The sequence below is a fragment of the Lates calcarifer genome, linkage group LG6 (genome assembly GCF_001640805.2).
Source record: "Lates calcarifer isolate ASB-BC8 linkage group LG6, TLL_Latcal_v3, whole genome shotgun sequence".
NCBI classification, from domain to species: domain Eukaryota; kingdom Metazoa; phylum Chordata; class Actinopteri; family Centropomidae; genus Lates; species Lates calcarifer.
The window spans coordinates 12,244,810-12,270,036 of NC_066838.1; the positions used below are offsets into that span (position 1 = coordinate 12,244,810).

At 40.8% G+C, this 25,227-nt stretch overlaps 1 protein-coding gene across 3 annotated transcripts; it reads right to left on the bottom strand.

Annotated features, from left to right (window-relative positions):
- Nucleotides 1-67: 67 nt before the first annotated feature.
- On the bottom strand, nt 68-25,197 carry slc16a4 (solute carrier family 16 member 4). Of its 3 annotated transcripts, none has more exons than XM_018666081.2 (11): nt 24,390-25,197; nt 23,954-24,029; nt 20,712-20,848; nt 14,412-14,544; nt 14,020-14,152; nt 13,667-13,810; nt 13,280-13,441; nt 12,457-13,107; nt 7,562-7,773; nt 5,491-5,584; nt 68-3,625 (listed from the first exon to the last, which is right to left on the bottom strand). In XM_018666081.2, the coding sequence occupies exons 4-11, from the start codon at nt 14,526-14,528 to the stop codon at nt 3,417-3,419; spliced, it is 1,722 nt and encodes a 573-aa protein (XP_018521597.1). In that variant the 5' UTR covers nt 14,529-14,544; nt 20,712-20,848; nt 23,954-24,029; nt 24,390-25,197; the 3' UTR covers nt 68-3,416. The 3 variants fall into 3 exon arrangements, with proteins under 3 accessions (XP_018521597.1, XP_018521598.1, XP_018521595.1); XM_018666082.2 differs by having other exon boundaries at nt 23,954-24,032; XM_018666079.2 differs by having other exon boundaries at nt 23,954-24,117.
- Between the last annotated feature and the right edge of the window lie 30 nt (nt 25,198-25,227).

The window sequence follows — 25,227 nt, forward strand, 5'->3', positions numbered from 1 at the left end:
TTTTGCATAGACTTCTGGTTACAGTGCATTTACTACTTTGAGTTGTTTGTATCACACGAGAACAGACTGAGTCACACGTCAGTTTATTACAGCTGAGTGTGCACTGTTACAAGGCTTAAAAATGAACTCTAAGGGCTTGAAACAGGATATCTATGATTGGTTAAGCATATTTTCTAAACTTGATCAGTTAACAAATCCAAGAGTGAGAGTAGTGACAAAACAGTGCTTCTCCCATAAATGCTTTTGCTGCAACAAGAACATAAGATCAAACGCCAACAGAACAGAACTCAGTTCCTTATCAGTGGTGTTTGAGGCATTACCAAAGAGACATAAAAAGTATTTCAAGATATTGCTCAAACATACAGTTCCTTAAAAGATCCAGATAACTAACAGGTAAAATAATTCCAAACAAAAACTACTACTTTTAAAGCATCAAATACTTTTCATAACAGATTTATCATGGTACAAAATATTCAGCAGCCCTAAATCACAAAAGCATACTGGTGGTGAATGCAACTCGTGAGCCAAAAGAGCTTTTGTGCATGACTGTCGTTATTGAAACAATACAAAGAGCCTTGCTCAGTATTGTGAAAGTGAGTTGAGGGGGAATAATTTGGTACTAATTGAGGCAGCATTCTTTGAGTAGATGCTTCCCTCTACCACAAGAGGGCAGCGTAACAAAACACATGCCCATCTCTGGATTCCAGGCCGTCCTCAATCAAGACTTAAAAATAACTGAATCATGGATGGTCATAGTGGTTTAAATTATATACACTGTCCAATCTATATTTGACTAATAACAAGCTTCAAGTTGTAGGTAGGTTTCTAATGTGTCTTTGGCTGACATCACAGGAAGTTAGTAAAGATACAATACAGTACCTTGTAAGGCAAGCAGTGGTGAAAAACAAGGAATCCACTGAAAACACAAAAACCTCGACTATGTAAAAAAAAAAAAAAAAGATTCAACAACCAATAGACTCCCATGTATAAACACAATAAAATTATACGTTGCATTGCCATTAATTGGCTGCCTGCAGGCACTGTAAAGGCTGGCAACAGTCAGTTTAGGGCACCGTCCGTTTATATGGGCAACATAAGGAAACACATCTTTGTAACACAGTTGGTCAGAGATTAACTGATATACAAGATTGATAAAATGACACTTAATCACACACAATCACACAGAAAACCCTGCTGTTCAGTGGAGCTAATCAGCTCCATCGCCCCTCTGCCCAACTGTGATCAAAATATTCAGGAAACATCAAAACACTTAAATCTCGACCAAACAGGTTTCCTCTTTCAGGAGCTGGTATCTTTGCTACAGTTAAAACGATTGTGCGCGGAAGCGAGCTGTCAAAAGGGAGAAAAATTTTCTGTGTGCACTTGCATAGAACAGCTCACAAGTGATGAGCTAGGCGTGAACGTTTTCTTATCAACAGGTGTTGCAAAGTAAAAGATAATGCCACTGAGCTATTCAAATGTGTAATATTATCATTGACCCGCAGACCGAGATCGGCAGTTTCTAGTTGCAGTTTTTAAAAAGGTCACAACTGAAGAAAATCAAGTGTGTTCGGACAGGTTAAAATGCATTAAAATGTGATTAAAGGAGAGGCATTTGAAGATGAAGCACTGAAAGGAGCTGAGGTGTTAGTTGATGTGTAAAAATGGAAAAATTCATTTTCAAGTTTGTTCAGTGTAGGCAACAGTGTTTTCAGTTTGTATGTATCCGCTAAAGAGAAAAAGCTGAAAGCAACCATAGAGTAAGAAATGAAAGCAGGTGAACCGTCATTTTCAGTGTTAAATAAATGAAAGCTTAAGATAGCTGAAGTGAGTGCACAAGTTGTGAGAAGTGTCTGTTGCTATGTGACCAGCGGCAGCAATTGAACATGAGTTTAAATAGGTGAGCAGTTGAAGAGTAAACATCAGCTGAAGTGTTAGTTTACTTTAAATGTCACTTGAAGAGTTAGCGATGAAAGCAGCTGGAATGTCAGTCGATGTGTTTACTGCTGAAAGAAATTAAACTGTCTGAAATTTAAGCAGCTGAAATTTCAGCTAAAGTGAACGTGCAGGAGACAGTTCAAGTGAGTGCACTGTTAGCAGCTGAAGTGAAGTATCAGTTCAGGGGTGAGAGATGAAAGGTCTGAAAGCTTGAAAAGGGTTATTTTATGTGAAAGAAATCAATGGGTAAGTTAATGTTCCCGCTTCCCTTGAATGCTCCATTGGCAGAGGTCAGTGTTACCAGCCATTATTATTTCTAAAAATCTCTAAAAGCATAAAACTTCAACTTCTGGAAGAGGTATGAAAAAGCTTAACCACTGTACAAAGGTTAGTATTTAGGTGAAAGAGAGTAAGCAGTGGTTTGTCCAGTAATTTTGATGGGGGAAAAAAAGTTAAGTGAAAACATGACCAAAAATCTGACCAGAAACTTTAAAGACTGACTGGTGTCTATGTAAAAGTAAGTTGAAGTGGCTGACAGACAAAAAAGTGTGTAGAACATTAATAATAAAGGCATAAATACAAGAATATGAGTGTGCAACACTGAGAAGGAGCACACTGGTTATACCTCTAAATGCTAGCACATGCCATACAATCTACCCCATGTGCCTATAATAATCTAAATGGGGCAAGAAATACATAAAAAAAATCTGTCAAACTACTGAAGCAGTCACTGCGTTTTGGCTCTGTAAAGAAACTTACACGTTGTGTCATAGAGGCAGGCTGCAGTTTATGTGTTTGCTCAGTAGCTGAACTATCTGGCAGTTAAAGGTCAGAAGAAATGTCATGCAGCATAATCAGAACTTGGCCCAAAGTGCATATCAGTGAGTTCAGGTTTACAGATACAGGTAAAGGCTTCCAAGGAAATCAGGTGAAAAGTATTCCTTTGTGGATATGTGCTTCTGTTAATGTCATCACAGAAAAAACAGCTGAAGACAGGACTTGTAGCTCAACTGCATAGCTCAGATTCCAGCAATGAGATGTTACTGCAAAGCTGAGTGTTTTTTTTTTTTGTTGTTGTTGCACTGGAAAATGGAATTTTCAATAAGTTATGTTGCAAAGCTGCTAATATTAAAATGTGCTGGGTGTGGCATGTAGGGGATTGTCTTCAGTTTTAATGCATGGTACATCTGATAAGAGCAAGAATAGGGGATAAAATATTTTGCAGAACACTAAAATTTTGGCTTTTTTTTTTTTTTTAAATCATCTATTCACCAACGACCCCACTACTGTATGTTCTTAGACATCATGTTACTGTGGTCATATTGTTCTTCTCCCTGGGCCAATGTTACGCTCCTGCAGGAATTAAGGGTCACGTAGGTCCTGACTTTAAGCTGGAGTCCAAGGTCCAAGGTATGCAGGCCCAAGGCAAGTCATGAGCATGCTGGTTCAAGATCGAAGGCCTTCCCTGGGTTTCATTCCTACACAGCGCCGTTCTGCAGGCGGTCGGGGGTGAAACAGCCGTTGGTCTTACAGCTGCTTTCTGCTCTCTTGGCCTGAGCCCGTTTCTTCCTGGCCTTCCAGCGCTGAGCCAACGGCTCCATGAACAGGGAGAGGGAGGAGAGCAGATAGCAGAGCCCAGCCAGGTAGAAAGAACAGTCATAAGTCTGAGTGTAGTCGTACAGGAACCCTGCAAACACCAACAACACAGGAACAATTTATTTGTAGACATATGCTGAGGAAACCAGTTTAAAGTGCTGATGTGGGGCTTTCTAGTTTTTGTCTGTTGATCACAAAAGCATTTATGATCAATGAAAAAGTCAGGATAAAATCACTTTACATGTAATCACATTAATTTTTTTCTGTTCAAACAATACTTGTTAAAACTTGAATTTTTCTATATCTACTCTGAGCAATTGATTAATAAGATAATAATAATAATAAGATAACAGCTTATAGCTGCTTTATAGAGCATCAGAAGATTAGGTCATTAGTTTCAATTTATACACTACTGATAACTTATGCTTTATTAAAAACTGGTGCTAGATTTTCCATAGACATTTCTTATAAAATATTTTTTGAGGACACAAATTTTTTTTAAGTATTATACAATTTAAGGTGGTATTTTTTCCATAATGGTCATGTAACTTTTGTAATTCCCATTTAACATCCACTTGTACATTCTTCATATGTCACATTACAGCATGGTGGGGGCTCACCATGTTTAACATGCGACACCTTAGTGTAAACTATGCTGAAGCAGCATACTGTAACTTCATACTGTAACTTCCTGTGTTCCTAATTGTCTTCTTTAACATGAGCCACACTGACATTTCATGTCAAACAGGTGAATTGATGTAAGACAGATAAAACGCAGGTATGACCACACTACAGCTGTTGCTGAGACAGTTAACAGACAGCTGGCTGTCCAGAAGGGAGGAATTGGACTACAGGGATCTTATCACAACCTGTGGCCTGAGGGAGGGACCATAGTTTGCCTAACATCAGTTTCTTACTTGAACCACGGGGATGGTAAACAGAGCCACATGCTATTTCCGTACCACCCTAAAGGGGGTCATTAGTCACGTTTCAACCCCGAAATCCATAAGCTCCTCTGAGGGGATTGCCCAACACAGTGGGCAGGGACCATGTCAATAGGTTCAAGGGAAACCCCCCACTTTAACTGGGGCCCAATGTTAGCAACAGGGCCAAGAAGAGAAAAATGCCTCATATATTCACAGGAAAGAAGTATGGATGCGTTTATCATGCTGAGACAAGTTCTCAGACAAGTTCTGCGCCCTACATATTAAAGATAAAAACTGGTTTAGATCACACGAGTTCATGTGTTAAGCAGATGATTGATGTTGCTATTTTTTAGTTGACCTAGAAAAGGCATAGTTTGTTAGAGGGAATATGCAACAACCTGATGTAACAAAAACACTGTAACAAAAAACTGATCCCAGATTAGAAACAGCTCTAAGGCTCACAAAGGCAATCTGCCATCACTTAAACAAAGTGACTCAAACCCTGCCATGAACATATGACTTGCTTGTAGGCAGGATGAAATTTGACCCAGTAACCTCTGTACAAATTTTCGTCAAAGCAACCCCAAAATCCCAGTCCGCACTAACTATAGGTTGTTTTTCTCCTCCGCGTTTCAGTTTTCACACTCCATAGTGGCTGCATGGGCACAGACAGGCAGACACACACTGCAAGGAATTCAGGGCCCCGTGAAAATATGTGCTGCAACGTGCACCCAAAAAAATAAAAGAGGGGTTTATCAACCCCTTCACTGATCCCTCCACTCACTTACTACCCATTTGGAGCTCTTATGGGTCGACACACACACACACACACAAGAACACACAGAAACATGCGTACAAACTTCACCTTGCCCTTTGTGTAACAAATCACTTTAGAAAAGTAACGTCACGGATACAACCCCATGCACATGCAGTACATATGTACTATATCCCTTTGTTATTGTGTGCATGTGGGAAAGTGGGTTAGCACATGTGTGACTCCTAAAGGTTTTCCATGACGTGATCCACTCACCTGCCAAAGGAGGCCCTGTGAGGCAGCCCAGACCGACAAAGAACATGGAGAAGCCCATGGAGTTGTTGAGTTTCTCTGACCCCACGAGATCTACCTGCAGGGCAGAGGGACACGTTCAACCTGAAGCTCTTCACGTGCTGGGACTTGAAATAACTATTGTTTTGTGTGATTCTGCTCTGTACAAATCACATATACTTCACATTACTAACATATTATAGCAAACATTTTCCAGATCATATAACAATTTAAAATGGCTGAAAATATTCAGCTATTTAAGTATGGTGTCAAACAAACAACAATTACCAAAACTGTTCAACGAGTTCATGCATGATGGATTACCTTTCAAATCAAATATTCAAAATATCCGCAAGCTGATACTGTCATGACGAGAACAAAACCCACCTACAGGCATGACTAATACCATAAAAAGCTAAAACAGTTAAGTGTTGGAAAATATTAGGTGTGTATACCTAATTTGTAAAACATGTCCAATTACACTGTACATTTAATCTTACTTAAAACTGTATGTGTTGACATTAACAGGTTGAGAAAATGCTAGACTATTAAAACATACTTTGCTAAATTCACAAAGACAATTATAGTATAACTGAGTGACAACAGACTCCAGGTCTGTAGTTTGAATGTTGGTTGGGATGTACATGTCCTTTTTTTAAAAAAGCTTTACAAGAAAAACTTTGTCAGGAAAATCAGTGATTTATATCAGCAGGCAGTGACAAGCTTTAATTATCATATTCCAAGTTGTCATTGTTTAGTCCCACAGGCATGTTTTGGCCGTTGAGACCACGCCATCGCCAAGTGAAATCACACGACATACTGTATATCCTTGTGTTTTTGTTTGTCTGGTGTGATATGACCTCAAGACACTGGATACCCGCTGACTTAATATGCTGTTCCACCCATAACGGTAGCTGAGAAATATCTGCCAAAGGTCTCTCAGTGCGTGACACGATGATGTAATGAAGCCACTTCACCTTTACGTGGTACAAAAGTCCCCTCACGCTTGTTGTGAATTCACCAGATTATGGAGTCTGATACCGTAGGGTCTTATGTGGTAAGAGGAACTATAGACTGATGATGTAATGAGAGTAATGCTGGTGGGTTTGTGTGAAAAGTTAAATGATATAGAGAGAGTACATAGTGGTGCTTCTGCTTCTGCTTCTGCTTCTGCTACAGTTAACCTCCCTCACTAATCTTTATTGATTTTCTAAAACCCAGTTTTCACTTTAAATTTGTTCAGAATTACTTTAACTCTCTGCCCTGCTCTGTGATGTAATGTGGTAAACAAACCCTGACTGTAGTTCATAGCTATAGTGCCCTGTTTAAACATTTTTAGACCTTTGAATTTATCAGTGAAAGGTTGACAGTTAATAACAGTTTATAATAATTACGTAATTAGTCACTCATTATAGGGGAAAAGAAGTCTTTTGATTTGTAGAAGAATTTCTTTGAAAGAACTGCCCCATTTATACTCAAGGGCATATATCCATTCATCTTTAGCCATGCTGTGATGGTCCACCACTTTGGTACAGACAGAAAGTAATTATTGATGGATTGCCATGAAATTCACCATCTCCAGAGACTGGTTTATAATCACTTTGGTGATCCTCTGATTTTTCACGAAGCACCATCCAATACTTTATGATCAGAAACCTGCAAAACCTTATGACACTCTCACCTGCTTTAGCTGTACATGTGTTTATTTCTAAACAAAGATGGTGAAAATGGTAAACATTATACCTGCTAAATGTCAACATGTTAGCATGCTGATATTAACATTTAGCTCAGAGAACTGCTGCGCCTGTAAGTACAGCCTCCCAGAGCCACTAGCATGGCTGCAGACTCTTGGTCTTGTTTATGTATTAATGGACATTTTATTCTTCATTACGTTAAAGTGTTTGTCTGTTCATGATCAGCTTAGCTACTGTGCACTGAGTAAAGGCAACAGACAGGAAAACAGATTACACTAGCAAATCATTAAATTAATTATTTGGACAGTTGATTTTAAAGAGAATAAATGCAGATCATTAATCAGATAAGATATTCTCCTTACAAGAACAGGCAGCAGCAGAGCCATGTAGCCACCGCAGAAGATGGCAAAGAAGACAGCGTAGACCATCAGCAGGATGTAGGAGGTTGCCAGTGGAGAGAGCAGGTTGACCAGGCCACAGAGGATCAGGTAAGCTTTGTGGTAGTGGTATTTATGAAACAGGTTCCTGTCTGTCACCCAGCCCGAGGCCAGCTGGGCGATGGTCTCTGTGATACCTGTAACAGAGGCAAATAGGTGAGGCTGATGAGAAACTGGGACAGAGCAAGAAAGTAAGGTTAAATTTGGGTGAAAAGAACACGATCTTTGAAGCATCGACATCAGACTGAAACACAGACGTTTCCAACAGTCTCTTAAAAGGAAAGAATAAGAGAGGCGGGGCAGACTGGGGAACACATACAGTAACAGCTGCTGCTATGAAAAGAGCTGATCTTTATCTTTAGATAAAAATGACTGATAATCAAGAAGCTTGACATGTCCAGATACCAGAGTAATTCACAATCGTTAAAACAGTAACAATTAATTATGCAAAACAGTGATGTAAATAAATGTCCAGATATTAAAAAAGTAACTACTGTTGGCCTTAGTAGGGAAGATTCATCAGAGTCAATTCAACAAAACAAAAAAACAACAACAATGGTATACAGCCATGCTGGTAACGACAATGCTGATTATTTTTCTATTTAATGGCTAGATCCCACTAGAGGTGAGACAAAAAATATATATGTATGAAAAAATTCAGTCACCATGTAGCGTGTCATCATATGACCTACATTCACCTGCCACTGCACTGGCTGCCCTCCAGGCACTAAGATAATTATCTGCTGTCATGACTCCTGAACTATAACTTTTGGGTCATAAAACAGTAAAAAGTATTAGTTTTTTGGTGTTTGGTGGTGATGGCATTTAAGTGCAAATGCTGCAGAGGTCAGAGGTCAACAATCCTGACTGCATTTTGAACTGACACTCGGTTACACTGAGCGGAGAGGGTGGCAAAGAAAGAATGTGAGCTAAGAATAATACTCAGATCTGAACTGGCATCAAATATGATGTCTAGGAAAAAGACCCTGTCGTTCCTGTTCTGCAAGTGCTGCTGTTCAGGAATACGGCAGATGGCAACTTGTCTGTTAGCGTCTGTATAACACCCAGCTTAACGGCTCATAATGCACTCCACCCATATGATTGATTGTTTACTCCACCCAGGTATGATGACTATGCAGATATGTGCTGCTCTCTGTTGAGGTCAACTGGAACGCGATAGGCAGTGCGGAAACTGCAGTGGTGTATTGACTGTCACAGGAATAGCTACAAGCAGGCTGCGCTTAGCCACTGATCAATGAAGCAAACTGGTCCTGTGCAGATCAGAGTTACCCATCCTTTGCTCAGCCTCTGCACCACAACTGCAAAGGCTGCAGTCATTTAAGCTCAGCTTGAGCCCAAAATAGAAGGAAATTCTGCTGCATACTAGTTTGCATGCAGTAGTTTTACCAAGTAAAGTATACATATTACCAGTATATGTAAGGGTTATATTTATCTACATAAATCAACACATGGAAGGTAGTAAATGATGATCAGCTACATCTTTTATCTTTAAGGCTTTAAATGAAATCTAAATGAATAAACAATGAAATGCCTCATCAGTGAACATCTCTGCCTTCCTTACATAACAGAATCTAGAGTGTCTCCCTCCTCTGAGGTTAGAGGGATGACATGAGGCAGCTGTGCTGTGTTTATGTGTCCTCCTCTAGCGACCCAAGACAGTGTCCCGGCGTGTCCCCTGCCTGCATACAGACGAGTTGTGAGTTTGTTTGTGTGTTTTAGCCACAGCAGGTTGGTCCAGGCCTGCAGCTGTTCCTGTTCAAACTCAGCCCAATGCAATTTAAATTTGGCCTCTCCAAGTAGCAACTTAGGCCAAATGCACCAGGGACATTTTTAGTTCTATCCATTTCTCTCTGCAGTGCTACCAGGTATAGAAGTTGAAAGCCTTCAGGCATTAACAGACAATGGGACGGCCGCAAGGCAAGGATAGATGCCCTTCTTTTTGCTTCAAAGAAGAACATTTTGTCACTAGATTAAAGCAAAGGGTTATAAAAGGCATATTGGTTTTCCCAGCTTCTTGGAGGTTGTCGCTGGCTCGCCTTGCCTCCTCTTTTGTGTAGTGCTGCCTCAGTGTTCCTCTGCAAAGTATCAGCCAATTTAGAACTGGACTTGAACAAAATTGGAAGCCCCCCCCCCCCCCCCCAACTTGTCACCACGCCAGCGACTTTACTCAGTTAGCTGTTGCTTAGCGACTCCAGTTAGCTCCAGTGTTGGTGGCTGAGAGTTGACGAACAGACTGACCCGGACGATAGTGGCCTCCCTCGCTCAGCCCAGTCAATGGGCCTCTATGACAAGCGCTGGGATTTGGGGAAAAGAGGGACAGCGGGACACTGTGATGGTGGCTTTGTAGTGTGGGTGGCACCCTGTCGCCATAGCTCTGTCTCTCTTTCTCTCTCCTTGCAGTGCACGTGACCAGAGAATGTGACTAAACAAACGCATTGCTTGCTGCTCACTGGCACTGATCACTGGCACGAAACTCACCTTAGTAAACCAGCAGTCCATCAGACATCTAAATCCTCTGGTTTTTGTTACAGCTGCACGGACGAGATTTCATAGAGACTGGCTTAGAGCATATTTGTCAGTTAATTTTACTGAATCCTGTGTAATTTTATGCTGCCATGTTACTTGACCCCAATCATAGTTTTTGCTCAATCCATAAATGTTTTCATTCCAGCTGTGTTTCTTGTGGAAGACACAGTGTTTTCTTGGGACCTTTTTTTTTTATATTTTCCACACTTCCTTTTAGCAGTGGTGGTGTCCAGCTTCTGGTGCATCAATGCTGACAAAGGAAACAGTGTATTTTTCCACCATACCATACTTCACCGCTACTTTGTTTTTCAGAATGCATCCCCTAAAAAGTCCTTAATACAATATAAAACCACACATCCTCAAAAGCCAAACAGAGCAGTGATGCATAATTCAAACACTCAGTTGTTGTTTCAAATTGAAGAGATGCAAAGCAAGGGGGAAAAAAAAGTAAGACATGTATGAAATGTCAACACTTCTTGTCTGACAGCGTCTCTCACACCCTCCACCTGTACATTCTCAAGTGTGTGATAAGAGATTATCGAGCACTCATCATTATCTAAAACACACCTTTAATCAAAGGGGATACTATCTCTGACTACTGAGCACTGATTACTAAGGGAGAGATTACAAAACATAAGCATGTAACTCATAAACGAATGACCCCATCTGGAGCATTTCAATTATTCACAAAGCCTGACCAAGCACTCTTAAAGAATTACACACACATGTGGTCGCTGGTCAAAATGTGAATGCTGTTTTCTGTTCATATGGAGTGGCCTCATCGATGGCATACGGCTGAACCCATCCGCCCTAGCCAGTGGACCAAAGTTCAGCCTTTATGTAAGCACATTCATTACATAAGACTGCAGAGTCTGAGCAGCTCACAAATAATTAATGCCTAGAAGTTGACTGGGGACTTTTTTGGCATCACCTCTCAAACCCAGCCTTAAAGAAACTGGAACCTCCCTTTTAACAGTCATCGTGAAATCCCTGCTGGAACCCACAATACAATCAAAACTAGAAAGTCAAAGTCAAACAGCAGCAGTCCACAGTCTATTCAGTCAGATTTGTCAGATTTGAGTGTGATTACTTTTCTTTGACTTTATCTTTTATCCAAAGACAAATGATTGGTGTCTAATCTTTTTTCTTTCTTTTAAAGACATTAAAGAGAAGTATATTAAAAATTAACAGATACTATCAAAACAGCTGCCATCAGGGTACATTTTAAATCGTGTAGTCAAAACAGAGTTTGGTTTGTGATCATGTGGTTTTACATATTAAACTGCTGAGCAGGCAGTCAGGTGAGGGGTGGTAGCCTATTGCTGTTGGATGTAAGTATCACCATGTTTGGTCCACAGTCAGAAGAGGCACAGTGCCTGTAAAGAAGTTACCCAGACGGGGAAGTCTTTTTACAAGACGCTTCTATCAGATGTGGCATGTTACAAAAATTCCTTTACCATAACCATGTTCTGTAATTCACCTCTAAAGAGATGTTTCACCGTTATATATTGTGTTGCATGGACACTGTATATAACATTTGTATGTATGTTATAAAAGCCCTAATTTATCATGGTTCTGTCTTCCTGGTACACCACCCATCCATATGACAAAACAATCATGTGTAAAGACCCACTTTTCCCATATGTCTGATATGTATAGGACTGATATATGTGTGTGTATTTTTTTTTTTCCTGGGCTTTTTTTTTGCCTTTATTTTTAGGACAGCGAGAGAGACATGAAACAGGGAAAGAGTGGGAGAATGACATGCAGTAAAGGTACAGCCGGACCGGGAGTCAAACCAGGATCCGCCTGCTCAGACCCCTACGGCCCACATGGTACACGCCCTAACCATTCGGCTATGAGGGCGCCCCTGTCAAGGATATTTTTCAGCTTGAAAATATTTCATTCAGTAAAAAAAATGAAATGGTTACTGTTGTTACCCTTTTAATTATTTATTTATTAATTGCTGCTCACTCAGTTTTTATATAATCTCTGCTGATCTGTATGTTGAGCTGCATGTGTATGCCACTGTTATTTGACAAAAGAACTGAAATGAATTGAAAAAAAGGAGATATAACATTAATTTGTGAATTAGCCAATTGAACTATTTCTGCTTTACAGTCTATGCTAAGCTAAGAGAACCAGCTGTATGAACAGACACTACAGTGGTGTCAATCTGCTCATATAACCCTCATCAAAGGACCAAATAAGCTCTATTTTCTATACTGGATCATAACAACACAGTAGGAACTTTGGACCAATGTGTGCCTCACCTGCCACAGAGATTATAAACGAAGCATCCATGGCATCAATGCCCAGGGTTCTGGCTCGTGCAGACAGGTGGAAATAGGGGATGAAGTAGGCCAGCTGGCTGAAGACCAGGGACCAAGTGTAGATGCAAAAGAATGGGTCCTTTAGCAGGGAAAAATCCAGTACTTTGGCTTTTCTGACAGTCACCTCACTGGGTATGCTGGCATGTGAGGGAAATCCAACAATGGTGGACCCATTCGTGCTGCCATTGAGCTCCGCTGAGTTGTCTGGAGCTGTGGGTTTACACTGACCCGAGTCATGGTGAGGCTCATGGCCATTCACACCATTGAGGACCAGTCTGGTCAGTTCAGGGTTCAGCGACTGGTCCTGGGCTCCCTGAGTGCATTGCCCCTCTGGGTTCTCAGTGTCCCTGTGAGGAGGAGGAGGGGATGGGAAGGAGTCTGATTTGGAGATGCCATTGGATAAGTGAGAGGAGCCATTCAAGCAGCTCTTAGTGTATTCCTTCTCTGAGGAGCTCTTGAGGGAAACAGCAGGGCTCTTTTGGATGGGAGAAGAGGTAGCGTTTGAGCCAGGAGGCCTCACGTTGATGGGTCGTAGAAGCATCCCAGAGGCCACCAGGTTCAGCATGAGACCGCCAAGAATCAACATCGCCCCTGTGGAACACAAAGAGAGCTCAGGACCCAAAATGCCACCTTACAAACTATATCTCTACTTACATTAAAATAAAAAATAAAATCGGAAATACGCCAGAATACATACTTTGTTATGCAATGTGCACAAATCAAAGAAATGCTTCAGGCTCATTAACAGATTTGTCCTGCCTACCTTGCCAAGCATATTGGTCCAGGAGCAGCTGAGTGAACGGGGCAAGGGCAAAGGTCAAACCCATCCCAGAACGCCCAATCGCATACGCTGTTGCTAACCTCTTTCGAAAGTACAGGGCTGTGACCACTGAGAAGGATTGGTATAGTAGTGCAAAACCCATTCCTAAGAGGGGTTCAAAAAAAAGAAAAAGAAAAAGTTAGCATTATCAAATACCATGTCAGTCACAGGAATGTGGGTTGACAAGAGAAAGTCATCAACAACCAGCGATCTCAAACAAATGTCCAACAAATGGCAGAGAAAGATCCAGGTTTTGCTTCAGAGTCATCAGGGAAAAAGCAAGTTTGAGTCTCATCAAGGTATTTTGGCTCACCACCCATTTCTACTCACCAACTATGACCCCCATGCTGATGTAGAGAAACACCACGCTGTTGGCGAAAATACTCATGAGGAAGCCTCCACTAACCAGCACTGCCCCGGCGATGGAGGTCACCCTGGTTCCTACCTTGGCACAGGCCACAGACGCGATGGGTGCTGCAGAATATACAGGCAAGGAAGCACAAAGACACAGGATCGAAAAATGTTCCTCATTTTCTGCCGGTCAATACCTAAGTGTGTAGTGTGTGACACAATTATATAAGAAAAAACTTATATTATCTATACATGGCATCTTTTTATCCAGTCTCTGGACTCAGAGCTAAATAGATGATGCAGACAAGAGTTTGCTTTTTTCCATTTCAAACCTCCAGACAGGCGCAGACTCGACATGATAGAACCGATCCAGCTGATGCTCTCTGCTGAGCCTCCAAACTCATCTTGAAAGGCCACAAAGAAGATCCCAAAGCTCTTCAGTGTTCCCATCACTAGGACATTTACCTGAACACACACAAACAATAGGAAACAGATCAGTGCTAGAAGAGACTCACGTTGGTTAAAGTTGTTGTTTGAGGTATTCTAGTGTTGTAGTACAAGTTGTTCAACATTATTGGGCAAAATATCCGCATGATTATGTACAGTGATGAATGAAATTGAAAGGTATGATAAAACTTTTTTTTTTATTATATGAAGTTATAATACTGTATGAGCCAGTAATGAAGTAATGAAGGCTTATCACAGACATCTGAGGGGGACATACCAGGAAGCAATGCAGCACCACCATCCAGCCCCAGCCTCCATCTGGAGGGTCCTCATACTGGATCTCTTTCTCCTTCTCCTTCTTTGTGCTAATGGCATCCTTCCTGAACAGGTTCATGATTGCCTTGGTTTCACTAGGGTGACAAAATCAGAAGCATTCATCTGACAACAGGCCATAAGTATACGCTTAAATGCATGACATGGACGTAAACATAAATGGTGTAGCATTTTAAGGTGATGTTCAGGTTTTGTTATCATCATGTCATGGTACAAAACGATCCTGTTAGGGTAACTGACAGTAATGCTGTATTAACTTGTTCACTCACTGAGCTGTGAAACAGGTCAGTTACAGTACAGCTAAACCTGGTTATTTTTCCACCTCTTTTGCTCCTATTACAGCTACTGCACTGGACTGAATGTCTCAGCCGTGTTTTCATTAAGTGTGTCTATGTCGCAGCGGGTGCAAATATTTAATTACGTGCATCTCTGAGCTCCCTGTCAGCACGCCTTACAGCATGTACTCTGCTTGTTGGGCTAAAGTTTGAAAGTTTGCTTTTCCATGATGATGTTTGTGATCATTTAATTTGTGAACTCAAAAATCCTAGGGCTGTTCCAGGAAGCAGGTATACTGACAAAAAATCTAGAAACCTTTGTAAAAGTTATCCAGACTCAGTAAACCTGCATCTAGGAGTTTCAAAACCACACAGTCTGAACATGACTGACTCACACTTACTTACATTACTGATTTCACTGATCAGATTTAGGATTTAATTATTTTGGATATGAGGGCTTGAAGCTGCAGTAATGACCTCTCCTTTCATCCCATGCTGTCACAGTAACACTGTCCCACTGTCTGAAGTCTTTGTTGGTGGCTGTAATGTAGCAATGCGCTAACAAATGCGGGAAAGATGACTGCTAGGTGGCAGACATCAATGTAAACAATGCAGATTTCAAATTCTTCCCAAAACTATAGAAACAGCTACTATGTGTAACGAAATGCATCCTGCACATTCATAAGGCCTAAAGGATGGTTTTGGTGGGAAAAGAGTTAAAAAATAAAATAAAATAAAAGAAGGTAACTTAATAGGAACTAGATTTACATTTGGAAAACAGAAGAGGGGGTCAGAGGGGACAATACTTGGTTACTTGATAATTACATGCATGCAGTATATGTGTAACTTGAAGTTAAAACTTAAGCCCTTACACTGCAGCTTTGTGGTGATTGAGGAACTACCTGCCTATGTCGTGAGCCAACTGTACTGCAGGTTGACCTTGAATTACTCTGAGTTTTTCCCAAGTCTTAGAGATGTGTCAGCAGATTTTTTTAAGTATTTTTCTTTGCCTTTATTTTTAGGACAGTGAGAGACAGGAAACAAGCAAGTAGTAAAGGCCGGATCGGGAGTCGAACCGGGACCACCAGGGCCCACATGGTACGCGCCCTAACCATTCGGCTATGAGGGCACCCGTGTCAGCAGATTTTTAATGAGTCTTGACAAAAAAAGAAACACACAAGACTTTATGTTTTCACGCATGACCTTCAATACTGTCAAACACGGATTCATAGAACAAAGAGTTGAGAATAATAAGTGATGAAACATGACTTTCAGGTAAATTGTCAGTATTTATATTTTCACTAGACTCAAGTCAACATTAAAATGAACAAAACTTTTGCAGCTCTCCATGGGGAACCACAGGACCAGGGGCAGTGCTGGAGTCAGAGATGAAGCAAAAAAGTAAAAAGAGGCAGCGATTAAGTAAGAGAGTTGGATGCCTTTAACAGTCCTGCTGATGGCAGTTAGAAAACTCAGCTACAGTATCTACTATACGTACATGAGTCATACATCTTAATCATTGCTGCTGATTTAAAGTCAAACACTGAATCATGAGGTCAGAGAGGAATGTGAATTGCAAGTTAGTGGTTGATGCATTAGGGCCAGTTTCATAGCACACTGGCTGATTAGGCCACTAACTCTACTTTTTGTTAGGAGAAAAAATGCTCAATCATCTGCTTGCTCAGTGTTGATCCAGCAGCATGATATATGACATCAACTTCTTATCACAGGACATTTTGTTTCTAGTAAGGGTTTGGTTGCTGGTTGGAGCATTAGCCTTTAAAGGATCAGTTCACCCAAACCACAGAAATATATATTGTACGTTTTCCTCACCCACTGTCAATGTTATTGTTTTACCAGTGGTTGTCTCCTGTCACTGTGCTCTGGTTTAAGCCTGAGTGATGAACTTCATCACTATGGCTATTAGGAGCTGAGCTCTGAAATCTGCCACTGTTACAGTCCAAATATGAACGACCCTCTGTGTGCTGATGAAAATGTACTGATTCAGCTATAAATACCTTACATATTTATCTTAAATAATCTGTTAATTAATTTAATTAACTCTTAATCATACTAGAACCCACTTTACCCTGTGATTTTAAGAGAGTTGAACATTTTATATTTCTGCAAAAAACAGTTTCTATTTGTTCTGGTTTAGTCAGCCCTACAAAACACTCTATAGTATGTTTACACAAGTTCTTATTTGTGACCAGCCTGCTAAACTTGACCAAAGATACACATGCATTCTGTGAGGGACAAGTTTACTGAACAGGTAGTGTTGTCTCTGTGTAAAGACAGAATAGCCATTATTATTCTGCTGTACCTGTAGAAAGAAGCCATGTCAGTAAAGTCAGATACTAACCAGCCAAATTCACTGTGACAGTGCACTTGCCTTTGTGCAGTTGTTTACTGAGGTTGCAAAAAACTTGCACATTGTGAGATTACTTAATCCATCTATTTATTATAGATACCCACTGATCCTTTGGACAGTCTAGCACAGGGGAGACGGTACAGTCATATTGACCCACTGCTGAAAAAAATGCTTGGTTCCAGTGTGCATTATAAATAAATACTGAAGAGCAATCAGAAATGATGTTCACAATGCTATGTTATATTTTACAAAACAAGGTGATGACACACTGCCGGAAAAATTATATTCCCATACAATTATTGTTTCTGTTGGTCAACTATGTAAATTAACAAGAAGAAGCTGAGTAGTGAACTAGGACATGCCAGGATGTTGCACCAAAGCACGAAGGACATGCATGTATTTATTAACTCCAGTGAATAAGAGAAGGAGCAGATATTTGCAGGATGAAAGTGCAATGTGACTGTACTCAAGCACATGCAGGCAGATTACTATTCACACTCAAAGACAATATGTAGCTTCCATTTCACAGTGGAGTACCACAGAGACCTTACAGAGAGCTTCTGTGACATGACAGCGTACACTAAACAAATACATAAAAATAATTATAATTAAAAATATCTAATAACTAAAATAAATTCCACAGTATAACTGTAAATATGTACAACATGTCTGAGTCACAGCTTAAAGATGCTATTTATAAATCAAGGTGTGGCGCGTCTCTATCACATCACCTCAGACGCTGAAAAGTAGAGTCACCTTGAACAAAGCAGGAGGAGGTGAGGGCGTAGTAAACCTGTTTTTATCACCAGTCTTTTGTAGCCTGCATCACTAACACAGTCTGACTTAGACATGCATAAGAAGCCGAGGCCAAATTAGGCAGAGAGCAGAGAGCGGATTAAAAGGGGAATGAATTGGGCCAGTGTACTGCGGGGAAAGTATTTCCCCCATGTGCTGTTCACAAGTTGTCCTCAGAGTGTGCTTGAGTGCATGTTTGTAAATGTGCTGGGGGTCTGAGGGTTGGAGCAATGGGGGATTGGAAATCTAGCTCTTTGTAGTCAGGTATTAACACCATGTTACCGCACACTTCCCTGCAGGACATTCTCTCTCCAACTTTTATACTGTGTGTAATATTAGACTTTAGTAACATTACTTGGTGAATAATGTTCTCCAAAATCTGTCTCTATTTGACCTACATACCAATTATAGACATATAAATTTAAAAAGTTATTTCCAGCAGGGAAAAAAAAAAAAAAAAAACACAAAACAAACTAATGAGGTACCACTCGCAGATTTTTTCACCTCCGCCTAAAAACCTGATTTATGAGCCCAAGTGTGTGTGTGAAGCAAACTGAAAACAGAAGTCTTAACAGTGCCCTGCGGAGATTTCTTGTAAACAAAAGTTATGTTTACGTCCAGTTTTATTCGCGGAAACTCAGTGTGTGTGTCCTTGAGCTCTCACAAATGTGCTGGTTGCATTTCTGCATTTGCTTCCTCATAAAAAAATTGCAAAAGTATTTCAAATCCCAGCATTGTTTACATCTGTGCTTACTAGCTTGTTGACTAAAGGGGAAGACAAGAGAAAGAGGGATAGTGTGAAATCTTTGGCAGGACTGTGTATCGGGTCACCCAGCAAGCACATGCATTCTTTTGGATGTCCTTAAAGTAAAAAACACAGGTAGCCACTCGTTAAAAGACATCTCAATAAAACTACTAGAGGTCAAAAGCTCCACAGGGAGCCTATAATTTTAAAAAGCACTGAAAGGCAGCCTTGAGAATAGTTGAATATTTTGGGAAATACACTAATTTGCTCTCTAGCGGCAAGTTGGATGAGCCTGGTTTGCCTGGCTCTGGATGAAAGCAACAAAACCCACCTTACCAGCACCTTTAAAGCTCGTTAGACATCAAGCAATATCTTGTTTGTTTAATCTGTTAAGAAAAACAGAAGTAGAAAAACAACAGTTTGTAGAGGTATCCTGATAGAAAAGTGGTTTGAGGTGCATGTCTCCCCCCGTGTCTCCTCATTTCCTGTCTGGCACTAGACTAGTCTAGTAAAGGTGAAAATGCTTGCCATTATTTAGTCTGCAGGTTATATTAGACAGATGGCAGAGCAGTGTCTTCTCATCTGTCTCTGGGAAAGAAAATGAATAAGCATGTTTCCCAAGACTATTCCTTTAAGAGCAGGCCTTGCTTCTTAAGTGCTGTTATTGGTATTATTGCTGCTTATAGCAATAATAGTAGCAGCAGGGCCAGACAATTTGGCTTTAGCTCAACTGCTAACTTTTTTTTTTTTTTTGGTCAGAACAGAGACAAAATCCAAACATTTTAGAATTAACTTAAAAGTCACCCTGTTTTGTGCACACATATAAATGCTGAAAGCTCATCTGATTACAGTATGACAAGGACATGTGTGCGGTAGTGCCAGTTATTTTCTTCATGTCAACTATTGTATCTCAAAAAATATGATCCTTATTAATTTGATTTTTACCATTTGACTGAGAGGAAACAGAACATTAATACATAATTTCTCTCTGACATGCGCAATAGTGCACTACATTTACCTTCTGCCATTTTGAGTGCTCACATTCTGAGCAGAAGTAACCATGGCATGTACACAACTTCCTGTGATCCCACACTGCACGGGGAATACGTTATAGATGCAAAATCTACAGTTGTGAGACTGTACACCTGTCAGAGATGATGCAAAATGATGATAATTCACATGTGAAAATATCAATTCACTGCTCACAACAGAGAAAACTATCATCCATTACAGAGGGAGCACTGACTGAGAAATCGAAGTCACATGCTCAATAAAAAGAAAAAGAAATTGCTGATTCCTTGAACCTGTTATCACTACTGATGTTAACAACCCTTCAAAAGCATCATCATAAATGTAGCTGGTTGTTCAGCCAGTCTGGGAGTTGCAGCGATTTCTAATGAATTTCAGTGGGGGAACCATCCTTTCGCTTAAAATTACAACCACAGATTCTAACATTATAAGTTAATACAAAAAAACTATGGCAACCCCACACACCTGCTCAGGCAGATTTAGACCAGGATTGAGCAAGATCACTTTTAAAGACACAGAATTTTGGTCAGGTTTGTATCAGAGTTTCACTCAAAACTACAGTATATGAGGTGGAGAGGAGGGTAAAAAGGACAGTGACAGAAAAGTCTGTTTGTAGCCGAGTATCCCAAAGTCAAAATATAAGAAACCTCTACTCCCTGATATGAGACCAGTGACGAACTAATTCCTTTTTAATTCCTAAAATAATGAGATCTGGTGTTTGTCACTTATTCTAAGTTTGTCTGAACAGTCTGCAGCCTTAACGCTTCATTCAGCACAGAGGAATTTCTTTTCATAGCGCTGCAAGTATCTGGGAGAAGGCTGTATAGTTAATAGGTTATAGTTAATAGGACACAAAAACATAATTTCCCACATACAACCAGGCCACTGCACCTTCAGTTTCAAGCAATTCTAGAAAAGCAAGTTAAATTGAATTGTGTAGTTAAGCACCTAAATCAACATGCAGCAAAGAAAGAAAAAACACTGTGTAATGACAGACATTCTCTTACCAAACGAGAAAGGTTGGATTACCTGTTCTGCTGTTTTGGTAATATGCCTGAAGACTCCAGAGGTGAAGATTTAAGTCAGAAGTCCTATTCTCTGAGTGTCATCCTCAGGTCAGTCGAAGGGCACTTGGAACTATGGCTGCATCAAGATTAGCTTTACACCTGCAAGAAGAAGTGGACAACTGCAACTCAAGTAACAAATGACTCAAGAAAAAAGATACAAATCAATGCAGGTGCGCTCTCACATCTCTGAAACCTGAAGACAGAGTCAGAAGCAGCACTCACCAGACATCAATGTGGATAGTGAACAGGAATATTCTGTATTAAGTATATTGTAAATAAATGTTTCTTGGCAAAGTGGTGTCATGTGAGCTGCAGTCTCAGCATTTGCTTTATACTAGAAACACTGCACCACTGAATCCCAGTTCAGAGGCTCATAAAATGTAGGCCATGAAAGAGCTACCTGCAGAGGACCTGATGGATAGACTGAGCCTGCATCTCCTCCACAGATAGGAACAAAACAAATGGCACAGTCGGGTTGGTCCTATTCAACTTGTAAATTAATCAAGACTGAGAGTCCACAGCCACAGCTAGAGGCTCTGTGAGGATGTAGCTATGCAGCGATGGCAGTGCTATGCCTTAAATGCTAATGTCAGCATGCCTCACAATGACAATGCTGTTGATGTTCAGCAGGTGTTAATGTCTGCCATGGTCACCACCTTAGTTTAGCATGTTAGCATGCTAACATTTGCTAATTAGCACAAAACACAAAGTAGAGCTGAGGATGCTGGAAATGTCATTCATTTTACTGGTATTTGATCATAAACCATTAGTAGTATTTATCCTCTTGAGACCATAAGTATCTGTACAAGATTTCCTGGCAACCATTCTGACTAAAAACTTTTCCAAGTTTGTCAAAAAAAAACAACCCTCAAATTACCATGAAGCTGTAAAGTACTAGTACTTAAAACTGTTTTTGTTTTGCCATTTGGGAGCTGTTTTTGTTCTCTGTCAGCTCTGGAGGAAAATACCTGCCTCGCTGTTGCTGGTATCTTCAGACTTTATGTGCGACTTCCCATAGTTTTTTTTTTTTTAATGCGAGATATTTACAAGTGGCTGATGACATGAGCTCTTAACATAATTGGTCAGCAAATGCAGGCGTCAGAGAATCCAGCCCCTGCACTGGGATACAGCAATAGTGCTTCAGTCAGCAGGTCTGACTCAACAGATGTGCAGCGCTGAGAAGAGTGTTGCACTCTGCTTCCTCCCTCACTGTGTTTCCATTTACTATGAGAAACAGTGACAAGCAGATTTCATCTCTAAAAGACTGCAGTGGCAATATGAGGACAGGCTAAGTACCTGAGGTGCCACCTTTTAAAGTGTAGTTTAATCATAAATGGCATATTTTAAAATTCTATTCTGTGCATTGCATTGGAACTGCAAAAGGTGGTGAAAGTACTTACAATTTTGTGGGAAAAATTACGCTTCACATTCAGATTTTTTCAGTATGGGTGGAAGAGAGGCAGTATTCAGGCTTTCAGCTCTTTGCTTTGTTTTAATCTGGGTCATTTCAGCAAAGAAGGTTTCACACAAGTAAGTGAATCCAAGTTGTCATAGCTGCTCTGAATATTTCTCTCAGGTTAGGTTCTCTCAGGTCTGTGAGTGACATGACACACAGACACACCCAAAAAGTAATAAAATATTTCACTTCATTATAATAAGGCAACGGTAAAATGATCCATCCAGAAACCCATACCAGCTACATTGGGGTCTCCTCAATAACAGGAAAGTAAAAGTTAAAAGCATAAATCAAATTAGCCAGATGTCCCTCTGTTGCTGACTTCTGAGCTCTGGCCACATCCTCAGTGAAGAGAAAAGCATCCACACCTGCAGAAAGCCCCCCCCCCCAGCCTTCTACAGCTGTACTCTAAGACCTTAGACCTTTCCATCCTGCTCTACAGGTTTAGAGCGTCAACATGTTTGTCTTGTTAAGAAGCATCCAATTTTAGTTAAGTGCCCAACACAGCCTTTACTAACAAACATGTAGACATCTAGACCATCTACAGGAGAATAAGCAGTCCGACTGATGCAATGATACCCCATGCATTTCAGTGTTTTGACAGAACGGTCTGTGACACTGACACAGTGCACAGGCATTGATGGACAACGCTCTGAATGCTTTCATCAAGATAAGGGTGGACGAAACATCTGCACAGGCACGTCCTCAGGTGATTAAATACAGCCTAGACAGCTCAACTTCATTCTTTGAATGGGCTGTCCACAAGGGCTGAGAGCAGAAAATGTTTTACATAGTAGAGCAGGGGGGTATGTACAAAACAAATGGGTCAAACAAACACTTTCAAAATAGTTACACATTTCACTCAACATTGAAAAAAAAAGAAAAAAAAGAAAAAGAAAATTCAAGGTTTCCGTCGGGGGAAAAAAGGGGGTAGTTTGAGAATACACACAACAACACACCTGCTGATGTCACTGAAATAGTAGATCCATTACACACAGCACACACTATAACCTCACAGCAATACTTGGTAAAATTATACATCTGCTGCATTACTGTTATCAATTTGATCCTGTAAAAAAATTTGCTTTCTAGTCTTATTATGTTTGCAGAAAACAAATTCAACTCTCATAGTGATGACTGGAGATGTAAAGCCCTGTCCAGCTGATCAGCAGAGATGAACAGGACATTTTAATCCTCACAGGACAGTGTTAGTGGGGTCAGAGTAGAAATACTCCAGTTAAAGTTAACAGGCTAACCAAAAAGATACTAATTTACTTATTAAGAAAAAAAAAGAGGATATTCTGCATGCTCCAACTCTCCCGATAACCTGCTTTTGTTAATATTATGCATTGACAGCTGAACTATTTTTCCGTAGGAGATTACTTTTTAAGCTGAATTGCTCTTTTGCAGGAATTGGCATTTCTCTATGGTTCTACAACCCTGATGAAGTGAAGAAAATAGAGTTCCTCTAAGAAAAAAGGGGGAAAAAAATCTCCTTTTCTTCATGTTTATCTGTCTGCCTGACTATTTCATCCATAAAGATAACCCAAATCCACAACCTGGAGCCTCCAGCTATGACCACAGCCCCACTACTACTCTTGAGTTCTGAGAAAAAGCCAGACATCAGTCCTGAGGAATTGTGAGATTATGTAGTAAACGCAGGGCGTTTAGCTTAAAGCTTTTGGCTTAGTTCACAAAAACATACGTAAAACCGTATTACTGTGTAGGAGAGAACAGGGAGGTCTTACCGTGTGTAGCTGTGAGCCAGTTGTTATCTTCTCTTCACAGGCCTGTTGCATTGTGCCCCTTGACTCAACTTCAACGCTGCTGGGGGAAAGGCGAGAAAAAGAGGTCGTTCAGGCACATCGACACTTTAGCGGTGAATGTCAAGAAGATGTCATCTGGGTGCCATCTGACAGAAAAACAAGAAGCACCACAAACATGCATTGACGCAATGTGAGTGAAAAGTTTAAAACCCAAACAAAACTTTGGAGGGTCACAGAGGAAAAACAGTTTGGGTAGTAACTTGTTTTGTGTCCTCAGGGGGGAAAGACAAGTGCGACAAAAATAGGTCAACAATAAAGAAAATGAATCAAATCCTGATTTCTTTGTTGTGTCATCTCACGTTTAAAAAGGTTCATTGCTTGACAGCCACAAAGACTCAAACAAAAATGAAGCACATACCTGAACTCTCCCTCTGTCCTCGACGCGCTTTAGCCCCGACTTCAATTAGTTTAATTTGATGCGTAATTTGGGGTTTTCTCGCTCCGGTGTTGAGCGTCCCAGAAAGGCGTGCGCGTTACCACTGAGCGACTTTTTGGCAGAGAGGAATTGCTGCGGGACCTTTTCCTCCGAGGATGACCGTGCCATAACTTTGCTCTCTCTCTCTCTCTCTCTCTCTCTCTCTCTCTCTCTCTCTCTCTGTCTGTCTGTCTCTCCCCCTCCCTCTCTGTCTCTCTCTTTCTACGAGCGGGCCCCTCTCAGTTGCATCTTACATCTCAGTCTCAACATCGCTGCCGGCTGCGCTGAGGAGCCGCAGAGAGGCGAAGCCTTTACTGAGGAGAGACACGTGACCGAGACGTAACGATGAAGCTCATTTGAGGTCTCAGAGAAAGAGAGAGAGAGAAAGAGAAAGAGAGAAAGAGAGAAAGAGAGAGAGAGAGAGAGAGAGAGAGAGAGGGGTGGGGGGGGGCAGAAAAGCTCTGCGGTCAAAGCATCAGAGATACCACAGACTTTACCCAGGTCTCGGACGGAGTTGCGCCATCAAGATGGCAACCATGTGCTGCGGAGAGAAGGATACACAGGGTTTTCAGACACAAAAACTCTTGACTCGCAGTCCTACGCGCACAGAGTGAGGGTGAAATCGGTGCATGAAAACAAACTGCATACACGTGGCGCCCCATCGTTACCTGTCCCTACACGCTCCTATATGTCTCAGCTCACGACCTCAGTGGCCTCATTAATGATTGCAAACTCTGACACCTGTTTTTTCTCTCTCATGCTTTGGATGAATGTCAGGCAG

Coding starts and splice junctions, on each gene's coding strand:
- slc16a4 (XM_018666081.2), bottom strand. CDS start 14,528: ATGAACCTGTTCAGGAAGGATGCCATTAGCACAAAGAAGGAGAAGGAG. Junction 14,153..14,411: donor TGGTGCTGCATTGCTTCCTG/GTATGTCCCCCT, acceptor GTGTGTGTTCAG/GTAAATGTCCTAGTGATGGG. Junction 3,626..5,490: donor CACAGGGCCTCCTTTGGCAG/GTGAGTGGATCA, acceptor TGGTGTTTGCAG/GGTTCCTGTACGACTACACT.